The 12,227-nt window shown below is 22.2% G+C and overlaps 1 protein-coding gene across 1 annotated transcript; it reads right to left on the reverse strand.

Moving 5' to 3' along the window:
- Nucleotides 1-17: 17 nt before the first annotated feature.
- LOC112596225 (serine-threonine kinase receptor-associated protein) lies at nucleotides 18-10,941 on the reverse strand. Its single transcript, XM_025341727.1, has 7 exons — nucleotides 10,827-10,941; nucleotides 10,619-10,758; nucleotides 3,618-3,765; nucleotides 900-1,027; nucleotides 702-814; nucleotides 496-632; nucleotides 18-429 (listed from the first exon to the last, which is right to left on the reverse strand). Exons 1-7 carry the CDS (start codon nucleotides 10,939-10,941, stop codon nucleotides 233-235), a joined length of 978 nt encoding a protein of 325 aa, XP_025197512.1. The 3' UTR covers nucleotides 18-232.
- Between the last annotated feature and the right edge of the window lie 1,286 nt (nucleotides 10,942-12,227).

Consider the following 12,227-nt stretch of genomic DNA (forward strand, 5'->3'; position numbering starts at 1 on the left):
TGTTTTACCAAATATATGATTCTTTTTAAATTATTAAAAGTTGAGAATATAATCAACTGCTATTGATTTGAAAATATTAATTGATTAGATTTTAGAATGATAATTTTTTTTTTTTTTTAACTGGAAATGTTTTGGTCATTCATAAAGTGATTTATATAAATGAAAATTACATTTTCAATAACATAAATAAATTGGCTTTGGATGAAATGTATGTTACATTTGATTTAAAACATTAAATGGCGGTTATTTCTTGTTGGTGTAAATCTTGTGGTGAGCTAACTTTGTCTACACACTTCCATAAGCCATATGTCTTTCCAATGGTTGTCTGCCACAAACGTAGAGTTCCATCTTCAGAGCCAGAAGCATATAGTTCACCATCAGGTGAAAAACGGACACAGTGTACAGGTCCAAAATGACCTTTGAAAGATTCTGAAAATAAAATTAAATATACATACGTTTACGCACTCAGTTGGTATACAAAATCATCACCCTTACCAATTTCTTTTCCTGTGGTATAATCAAATTTATACATTTTAAGATCTTCCCCCCCACACACAAACATAGTCTTATCCCTGTGCAATGATGCCGTGTTCACAAGTGTTGGTACAGTGACTTCATTGACTTTTGATAAACTGTAGATTACCAAAAATATTTAATTAACATAATGCTATTTAAATTACAAGTACTGAAATAATTCTTACCTTTCAGCGTTCCAAAAACTGACACAATTTCCATGCGCTATTGTCACAATAGATTCGTCTCTAGACACTTCTAAACTGGTTGGTATAGCATTAAACTCCATCTTGTGAATTTCCTTAATAATATAACAAAAATAGATATTTTAATAATAATAATAAAAAAAAAAATGAGTTAAGCATTTAAAGAGTTTTTTAACATACTTGTCCAGACAGGGGATCCCAGATTCTAACTGTCTTGTCATCAGCACAAGAAATTATTCTTCTATCATTTTGAAAGAACATAACATGTTTTATACCCGATGTATGTCCATTGAATGTAGTAACAGCTTCTACATGAAAAAAATTTAAATAATACAGTCAACTAAACAATTTGAGTTACAAATACAATATACCATATACAAATATTTAAATATATATATCTATGAAATGTTATTACTTATTTAAATATGCATAAGCTATTAAAAAATTAAATGTAATATAAAACCTTAAAAGTACTTATAAAATCTTAAAAAAAATGTACATTTAAATTTTAGCATTAATGGCATAAATTGATTTCATTTTGCTCCTTAGTAGGATCCTACATAAACTAGTCCATAGTATTATTAAACTTTCCTGTAAGTTTTAATCACTTTTATTTATAATATAATAATATAGATTATTTTAAAACTATTTCATTATTACTTTGTTTAAGTACTATTATGCATGTTCAAATTTATTCATGCTTTAAACTTTAAGTGTTGAGTTTTAATAACTACTTGTTAAATGTTAATAAAAAAAAATATTAATGTATAAAATATAATTTTTATGTTTATAATTAGTTGAAAAAAATTAAATTGATTTTATTTTTGAATATGTGCCCAATTAACAATTTATTACAAATACAACAAAAATAAAAGTGTTATAAATATGTATAATAATTATAACTAAGCAATTTGATCATTATATGAAATAAAAAGGAGGGGTCAGAATTGGCTATAGAAGACATATAACAACAACATTTATTTTAATCAAAGCTGAGGAAATTATTGGTAAAAAACATGGTATTGAGTAAAGTGTGAAGAGTTATTAAAAAACATTTGAGACAGTAGGTAAGGTGAATCAATTTGTTTGTTCAATAATTTAGTTAGAAATTTAAGGTTAGCAGCACGTCTACAATCTGCTAATGTATCTAGATTGGGATGTAATAATTATTTAATAATAATTATATTTTTAATTAATAAGAAAAAATTAAATATTAAGGGTGTTAAAGTCAGCTAGTTATTAAAGAGCAAAACTTTAAGTAATTTCTATTTTTTAGTTACATTGTATAACACGATATACAGACATGGAAAAAATATAATTAACTCATTATTTTCCACAGTTAAAAATTATCCTAGAAAAAAAAAACTATACCTTGATGAATAGTCAGAATTTGATTATTAATTGAATCCTAAGTGGAACACACACAATGAATGTATTGATTTTATAGTAATATTTTTTATATATCTGTTAGGCATCACTTTTAGAAACAGTAAAAATACTCCAATGTTCAACTTAAAGAATGGTTTTTGAAAGTAAATCAAATCTAGAAGGTATTTTAGGGAAATGAATGTAAAAAAATATTTAATTGCAAATCAAACATAACTGTAAGAACATATTTTCCCAGCAAATATATATATTAGCACTCTCTTCTAGGCAAAATAAAATTTTCAAAATACTTCTGAAAATATAGTATTTTGAATCAAAGTCTGATGTAATCTAAATAAAATTTACTATTTCATCTTCTATAAAAAAAAAAAAAAATTTATTGAAATCTGACAGTATCACAAATCATGAAAGATTTCCCAGTCAGACAAGACTATGAACTACAAACAATAAAAACGAGTCAGATATGCTCATTTCAGTATTTAAAAAAAATTAAATTTACCTCAAATTCATAACCATAATATTACTAATATAATATAAATGAATTAATTATTTTTTTCTTGGATTTTGTCAATAATATAAAATTATTAATGTGTAAATAGTATTAACTATTATTTGTTCTCCATAATCATGAATAAAATAAAATATTAATTATTTACAATAACTATTTTTGTGTTTAAAGATATGCTGTAAAAATTTAATATAACATACCTCAGTAAACCAATATAATTAATTTTATTACCAAAAAATAATACATTTTAAAAATTTGAGAAAATTATCACAATTTACAACAGATAGATAAATCAGAACCTAAATTTTAAAAGATTTTAAATTTGTATTGAATATTTGTTTGTACCTATTCCAGTTTTGTAATTTAATTTTTAAAAATCTAATTAAGTAAAAATTGTACTTGTTTCAATTTTTTTTTTTTTTTAATACATTATAATATAGTTTACAGTATATATTACAACTTAAAATGTAATAGTAAATAATATTCTGTAAAGAATGGGGTATCAAAATTGTTAACATTAATTTTCAAATGTGTATTGAAATAAAATAAAAAATATTTTTTTTAATAAAATAAGTAATAAATAAAAACCTTAGAAAAAAGAAAGATATATAACAATTATCAACTTCAAACCCTGTTTAATTATTTGTATTTTAATAATACTACTATATTTAGGTTGGGGTGGGATATGAAAACAGCTCGCTGTTATAAAATAATCCAAGGCCAATAGGCCAGTGACAGATCGACCATGTAAAGTTTATTGGCTTGAGCTACTGTTACAAACATTAGAAGTGGAAAGCCTTGAATTAAAATCACGTATACAGATAATAGTGTTGTTTAAATTCATGAGAAAACAGTTCCTGATAAGACTGGATAGTACTATATTAGAAAAAAAATAACAAAGGTATAATATTGTCACTAAAACTCATATGCCCATATATAATATTTTACGCTCTAATAAATAATGTCCATTAAAACGTATAACTTTTCCTGTATAGAATACTAACCAGCTGATTTGTTGAGATCAAATATTCTGAGCAATTTTTCATTAGAGCCAGTTGCAAGGAAAACACTGTCTCTTGAGAAATTTACACTTTTTACAATATGTTTATGTTGAAAAGATTGTACTTCACCACCAGTTTTTGCATCCCAAATCTGAAAATTTAAAATTTATAGTAATTAACACATATGTAGTAATATACACATTTTTTACACAACTAATTTTATAAGTATATTTAATTTGTATGGAATTATTTAATAGTTATTAGTTATAACTTAGGTTTAACTTACACAATTATATAAATACAATTTTTAATTACTTTTAATTATAATAATAATTAAAGTAAAGTGCTATTTTAAAATTATAGCTTTGATTAAGAAATAATTATTCATGGATATAAAATATAAAAATATAATTGATATGTATTAATTTTTTTAATAATTCTTATATAGTTTTGGTTAGAGTTCATAAAGTTTAAAAGAGAATAATTTTGTACTTGAATTTTTTATCTTTGGCTACTGATTTTCAATAAAAATATTTGATTTCATTAATCATTAAAATACACATAAATAGTATTTATAACTTGTTTTTATACATTTTGTAGATAGATTTTTTTAAATTTAATAACTTTTAAAAGCACAATATTATATTCAAAAGATTTTATTGATGGTCAATTTAGAGCAATTAAAATACTTTCTTACAAGTATTTTACAATATTAGTAAAATTATAATTTTTTTTTTTTAAACATTTATTTGAATATATACAATCTGTAATAGTAGTTACAACAAGCATAAGTTGAAAAGTACAGTTGGCAGTGAAATCGTGAGGGGAGTAGCTACCCAGCAGTAACACTCGACGTGATATTTGTTTGGCTATTTTACATTATATACATACACATATGTTAACGTTTTTTTTTATTTTTTATTTTTATATCATACAGTATTATACAGTTATTTAAATGCTAGCTAATTAAATCGCGACACCAGTGCCTCTTTAGTCTTCTCGGTGGATTACCAGGAATGTTTGCGGAGTTGAGAGTGAGAATAAGTGGATTGAGAAGGTTGATTAGGTGAGAGCAGTAACGCTTATAGGAGGATGTGGCCACGTCGCCTACAGTTGGTAGTCCGAGATCTGAATGTAGAGTATGGTTTGTAACAAAAATTATAGTAATTAATTATTATTAATTAAAATAATAAGTATTGCTTAGTCTAATAGACAATTAATTTCTAAGCTTTAACAAATAGTGAGATTTATAAAAATACTATCATGATTTTAGTTTTAATATTTAATACTACATGATTTTAACTGTATGCTAATCATATAAATATTAAGAAAAACATTTATTAGATAAGTCTTCATGGGCTCCTTATATTACTGCTTAATACTTATATTGCTCAGTGAGACCCATTATTCTGTAGAAATAAATAAATAAATAATCTAATGTATTTTAATGCAATAACTTAATTAGCTTTGTATAATATGCTATACTTTAGATATTTGCATTTTAAGTTTATGACTATAGATTATGTACAAGAGATATAGACAATCACGTATACATTTCTTCAGAAAACTCTAAACCATATAAAAATATAAAATATAAACTGAGATTATTTTAAGTTATTTTAGATTCATTGGAAAATCAGATGTAAATAATATGCTAGAATATGATTATCAAATAAAAATTTCCATTTTTAATGCATTAAACTGAATAAAAAAATAAAAATTTAAATTAATACAAATTTCTACACTTTTTATCCATATAAATGCAATAGGGATTAGACAACTTGAAAGTCTAAAAAACAGACAATATAACTATTATTATTAGTTATAATTTAATAAATAGATAAACTATACTTTAAATTTGTAAATTTAGATTTTTAAAATTGTAATTAATAATAATAAAAAAATTATAATAATTATGGTTTAGATCAGGCGCTAGTTCAATATAAAGCCCTCGAAGCGCTTTTTTCTCCACCTAGAAGATATATGTAGTAAAAACAATGAAAAGTAGGTTTTGTAAAACAATGTCAATCAACACATTAAATATTTAAATTCCAAGTTCTAGATATATCTATATATTATAAATAACCTCTTAATCAATATAATTATATACTAATATTAATCAGTACCTAATTTGATAACTTGTTTATTGAATAATAAGATTTTAATAAAATAAAGATAAATATAATTTTATTCTTTAGGCGACCCTTGGTAATTATATGTATGAGTAAATTGACTTGTCAGTAACAATAGGTTAGACCATACCGGTAGAAAAAATGCCTTTGCCTTATGATATTTAAATATTATTTTAGAACTTGAAGTTTTATTAAATAATAAGTTAATTACATATATATATTTCAAAATATATTTTAATCCATGCATGTACTTAATGTAAGTATAAAGATTTACCTAAGTAATTTATCTAAAAATTACTAAATAATTTATTATTTCATTATGAAATATATATAATTCCATAATAAAATCAAATCAAGGTTTAGAAGATATTTATTAAAAACCTGAATTTATTATTAGCTGTTACTAATGTACTGTTATATAAATTATTTAAGTCATAAAATAATAAAAGTATTGTATATTATTAAAATAAACAAAATTACATCCTGTTCTACAAACATTTATCCTTGATAAATATGAAATACCTTCCATGAACAGACTACTAATATAAAATAATAATGATCTAAAACAATGTTAATTTTATTTATACATTAAAGTTTAAATATTATATTATAATCATATCCAAGATTATTTTTCTGAATTTCTGATTTACTTATAACACCTACGTAAAACTACTTATTATTACTTTTTAAAAACTTCAATTTATTTAATTTAGTTATTACAGAATTCTTTAAACATTTTTTCTAATTAAAAATAAAATAAATATTTAACAATATAAATCAAAAAATGTTGAGGATATTTTTTAAATTCATTACTAACATATTTTTATGATGTAATATGCATAATAATTGTATAGTTATCAAAAATTATAAAACAACATAGATAGATTAGATGGTATATACAATGTAAATATATAACAAATAGGAGCACATAATAAATTGATTTATTAGATATTTAGAATTAGAAGATTAATGCATAGAAGATAATATACAAATCAACATTTTTGTATTGGAGAGCACTTTATTCATAACACTAGCTTAGATAGCAGTATAATAATAACTTATTTAATTACATGATTACAAATTGTAGTTTATTATATTATGCTATCTTTTTTAAATTATTTAAACTTGAATTTTTTTATTAAAATTTAAATTATCAAATGAAAATCAATAATAAAAAAATAAGTAAAACCCCAAATTTTAATACAGGTTATAAACAAAATACTGTAAAATTATAACTTTAATTAATTTATGATATTAAATTAAAGCGTTCAAATACAAAAAACAATGAAATAGAATAAAAATAATGTCAACTAAACCCTTAACAAAAAATTATTCAAAGGTTAAAATATAATAATACTTTATATTTGACTTTATTTTAAATAAAATAATACCCACCCTTTATTTATGAGAAAAAAAGAAAACATAAAATCTAGCTATCGCCTATCAGTATGAACTTAAATCAGATAATAAAATTAAAATTATTAATTAGAAAGCTCTGAAAAACAGCATTTCTATGACAGTTGGTGTATTTTTCTATATTTCAAACACATTTTAATTGAATACTATTCTAAAAATAAGGGGATGATACTGGAAACTAAGACATCCAAAAACCTTTACCAGTACAGCAATAAATCAATAATATAAATATAAATATTCCTTATCACTTGAATTATGTTATAATTATGATAACTATGTTTTCTTGAATATTCAAAAGATTAGTTTACAAAAACTTTAGTCCTAAATGTTTTTAATCAACAATTTAATTGTTAAAAAGGATAAACATTTATATTTTAGAATTGTTTTATTATGATAACTAGGGTAACATTTATATTATGTAACATAAAATATTAAAATATGCAATAAAAATATAATACATTTTACAGTCGATTTATTAATATTTATAAACATATCATTAATTAAAAGAGAAACATCTTACAATTCTGAAGACATTGAATCATTTTTATGTAAGCTAAATCATTTTTGTTATAATTACTTTTAAATAAGCCATTTTCAATCATTTTTGTCAAACTTAAAATCACTGATGAAATTAAAACATAATATGATTTGGCATACTGGCTAAGGTCTTCTTTTTACATTATTTTTGTTTTAATATACCATAATATAAAATATAGTAACACTCTAATAATGCTGGAATACAAAAAAAACAAATTTTATTTGATTTCTAATAAACATTTAGTTTTGTAAGGCAATAAAGAACATTTTTTATTTTATTTGTTGAAAACTAATACATAAAAACCAAAAAACTTAAATTAAGAAAAACTAGGATGTTTAGGTCATAAATTTTTAGTACTTATAAAGATGCAATTATTTACTTTTTCCAATTTATAAGTTTTTTGACAATTAAATAAAATAAAGATTTTTCCAAGAACAATTAATGGGTTTCTTTTTATAGTTTTATATTTCCTCATTATAGGCACAGATACCTAGAATTTTATAATATAAGGAGAGGAAAAACATGGAAGTCTTTAAGAAAGCACTTATATTGATAATTTAAATGTTTTAAATACCAAATTTAGGTAATTTTTAGATGAAATAATAAAATAATAATTGTTTGTGATAATATTACAAAAAAAGTAGAACTACTTAGTAAATACAGCAATAACTAGAGAAAAGTTATAAAATAGAGCAGTTTAATTCTAATCATAATTTAATATTTTAAAAATATTTGTTCAGTTTTTGAATCAAATAGAGGACTAAACATATTTTGTACAGGGAAAGTTAAATTCACCTGTGCCAGTATGCCCACTTTGAAAATAAATACATACATATATATATGTATTATATAAAAACAATAAATAAGCTTTATAAATCCAAAATATAAATAAGATTTATAATTCATGAGCGATAGATTTTTTTTTTGTATTCCAATCATATTACAATAACATAAAACTATGTGAATTTCAAATGATATTACTATTTTGTGAATAAAAAAATATAGCAAATGTTCTAAAAATTTTAAATTCTTTTTATAGTTAAAAGTTAGGTCAAAATACTACTTTTTGTAATTTGTAATAAAATATTAAAAATAAAGTTTTTTTTTGTTTATACAACAACATTTTCATTACTTCTTTTTTACAATTTTATGATTTATGTTTGTTTTTATTTTCAACTAATTATTACTATATCATAACTCATTATCAGCTTAAGAAAATACTGAAATGATACAAAACTCAAAATCAAAAATAAAGATTATATTTCATGAAAATAAGAAGCTGATTTATATTTTTAATGCATTAACTGCCACATGTCTGTGGGCAACCATAAATTAATTTAGTTTTATATTATTAACTTTTTTATGATGCTACAATAATGCACCAAAATATGGACCGTGGTGTAGCAGGAATAATTACAATCTTTGTGATATAGGTACCTATAATTAATTATTTATTTTTTAAATTATTTAGTATATACAAATTTGGAAAACATTGAAAATTATGTTTGGTATATAACAAATACTTATTGAATGACCACCGGCAGTCATATGACAGTTAACGTGTTAATAATTTTAACATTATATTAATTTTTTGACAAGCTATGAAATTTTTAAAAGTTTTGTTTTTACAGATATATACATTTTCAATATCAATGTTTTTTTTTTTTAATTTTATAAGCCAGTGGTTGATAAGTAATTTCTATTGGAGTCCAGAAGATTAAAATAATAAATAAATGAGGCTCAGACAATTGTTTATCAAATTTTTATAATAAATTAATCATATAATCTAATTAAGATATTTTGCCTTCTATAGTCTGGACTCAGCCAATTTCTGACCATTATTTTAAACCATTATACTTATTCAAAATATATATTTTAAAAGTTATCACTAAAAATATAATAATAATAATGATATAATTTAAAAATTATAATTGTTATTTTTGATTTCTAATTCACTTTCTTAATAACATCTGTCTTTTAATTTGCTCCTCAACCTATTACTAATAATACAAAATTAAAGTATAAGTATTTTAAAAGTTTTTAATCATATTGATGAATAATTTTTTGAATTTTTGTTTTTTTTTAAATGATTTTCATGTACTTTTGTATTTTGATCCTGTCTATTATTATTATTATCTAGTAAATAACATTAGAATATCTATTAACTACATTACATACTAAATGAATTAAACATAATCAATGAGAATACTATGGTTGTGTGTTTAAGTGGCTTCAATAAGTCAGTTTTAAAGACATGCTTTTCAGTTTTAGATATAAGGGTAAATTGTAGGAAATATGAAGATACCATTATTGTAATTTATGGATAATTACAATAAACATTTCTAACTTTAAGTAATTATTACATTTTATAATTAAGAGATGCGATCATTCTTTAGCTATCAATATGGTAAATATATACCATCAGTATGTATTTAACTGGATGAATTAAATAAGATTTAGAAATATTTTTATAAACAAATTTATTTTAGTTTTTTTAAGAATTAATTTAGATACATTAAAACTCAATAATCAACTAAGAAAAATAAAAATAAAGTAAATATTAAAAAAAGAGATTAATTCTAAAAAATGTATTGTCTATAAAATCTTTTAAACCGATTTAACTATAGTAAATATATTATTAATTGTAGATACATATCTTAATATTCATGTTAAATATTATCAAAGTATTTTTAAGTACAAATAAAACTATTGTTAATATCTGAATAATTACTTATATTTTAATAAAAAAAATAAATTGATTTTTATTTACAACTATCATTATTTCAAATAAATAATGAAACAATGTCCATATACAAACATGGACAATGATCTAGGAAGCAAATAAACAATAATACACAAGGAAGTTAAACTCAAGGCTAAAACTAGTTATTTATTTCATTAAAAAATAGTATTCGTACCTTAGCTTCAAAATCTGCAGCACCACTTGCAGCTACTGTCGCTTCTTTGTTCAAGGCTACCCCCCAAACGGCACCTTTGTGGCCTTCAAATGTACCAATCCAATCACCAGTATCTCCTTGTCTCAACATGGGTTTTCCATCTGAATCAACGGAAAAACAATTTAACAAGCAAATTATATAAACAGCGCCAAAAGAATTTATATATTACCTTTGCACGCAGATATTAAAAAATATCCATAGTCGGTGTTGTCGCTGAAATCCAAGTGTACGACAGGCCTGGTGTGTCCACTGCAGGTTAATGGCGTTTGCTTAAAACTCGACATTTTTCACATAAAATATAAACAGTTAAATAAAATAATAATTTCCGATGTGTATATGTGTATAGGACTTTCAATTATATCGAAAGAACTTTGTAAATTAAATAAAAAACTTTACTGGAGGATACATTAATGGCAACACGTTACACGATAGCTACGCCAAGTCGCAAACGAGTTACTGAAGTTGTAAATAAATGTAAAAAACAGGTTGATAAAAGATTGTATTATACAGTGTGACCGGATCGGTAAAACAAAATTTCTCTAATGTTACCTTCAAAAACACTAAATATAATGTGATTGAAATTTGAAAACAATGAAAACAAAAATAATAATAAAACCAATAATTTTAAATTAAAAAAAAAAAAAAAAAATAATTAATTGCAAAAGTAATTACTAATAAGTATTAAGTAATGACCAAGATTTTTTTTATAATTTTCACAGATCAACCATGAGGTATAAACGGTACATAATTGGTTAAGACATTACATAATTATTGACAAATTAATTTGTCAATGAAAAACCTCATTTTATGTACGTTTTTCAGCAATGAGCAAAGCATTTAAATAATCTTAACGATTTTTTTTTTTTAGCGATTGTAGTGGAATCATTCTGCAAATTATACGATTGTCTATTTTATTTTCAAGAATACTGCATTAGTCATCATAGGTATTATATAATATCACTGTAAACTATTAATTGACTTACCTACAGTTGCATAATATCACAACTTAGTACCTACTAAGTACTAAATCAGTAATTAGTTTAAACTGTAGAATGAAGTAATTTTTTTTTTTGACAAGTTAGGCTATTGTAATTTTCAGCTCAAATATGAATTGTTTAAAAATAATTCTAAAATATTGATTTAAACATTAGTTATGTAATGACTTTATGAATACATGTATCTACATATCTCACAATTTATGTGAGTATAATTCTAATATGTAGTAATGATAATAATAAAGAATTATTAATTTAAAAGAATTTTGACTAAATTTATTAAATTGTTATTGCAAAAGACTGACTCGAGTATTCAATAATTAAATTTAATATATTATTTATATAGATAAATACTAAATATGAGTGCAATATTATTGAACATACATATTTCAGCAACTATAATTATTTTGTGATAATTATATTAATACAAGGGCTATATTGATTTTTAATTGAGAAACTATAAAAATTTAATTCAAAAGCACTCATATTGACTATAACCATTGATTCCACATTTAAAATTAATAAATATAATAATATTTATTATAATAATTTACATAACTTTTATTTTATATATA

Source organism: Melanaphis sacchari, unplaced genomic scaffold, assembly GCF_002803265.2.
Source record: "Melanaphis sacchari strain LSU unplaced genomic scaffold, SCAv2.0 Contig310_pilon_pilon, whole genome shotgun sequence".
Lineage (NCBI taxonomy): Eukaryota > Metazoa > Arthropoda > Insecta > Hemiptera > Aphididae > Melanaphis > Melanaphis sacchari.

Bases quoted from the DNA above. Each gene is read 5' to 3' on its own strand.
- LOC112596225 (XM_025341727.1), bottom strand. From the start codon at position 10,941: ATGTCGAGTTTTAAGCAAACGCCATTAACCTGCAGTGGACACACCAGG. The intron at 1,028-3,617 runs GTTAGTATTCTA...TTTTTCATGTAG, and splicing joins TGATCTCAACAAATCAGCTG to AAGCTGTTACTACATTCAAT. The intron at 633-701 runs GTAAGAATTATT...GGTAATCTACAG, and splicing joins AGTTTTTGGAACGCTGAAAG to TTTATCAAAAGTCAATGAAG.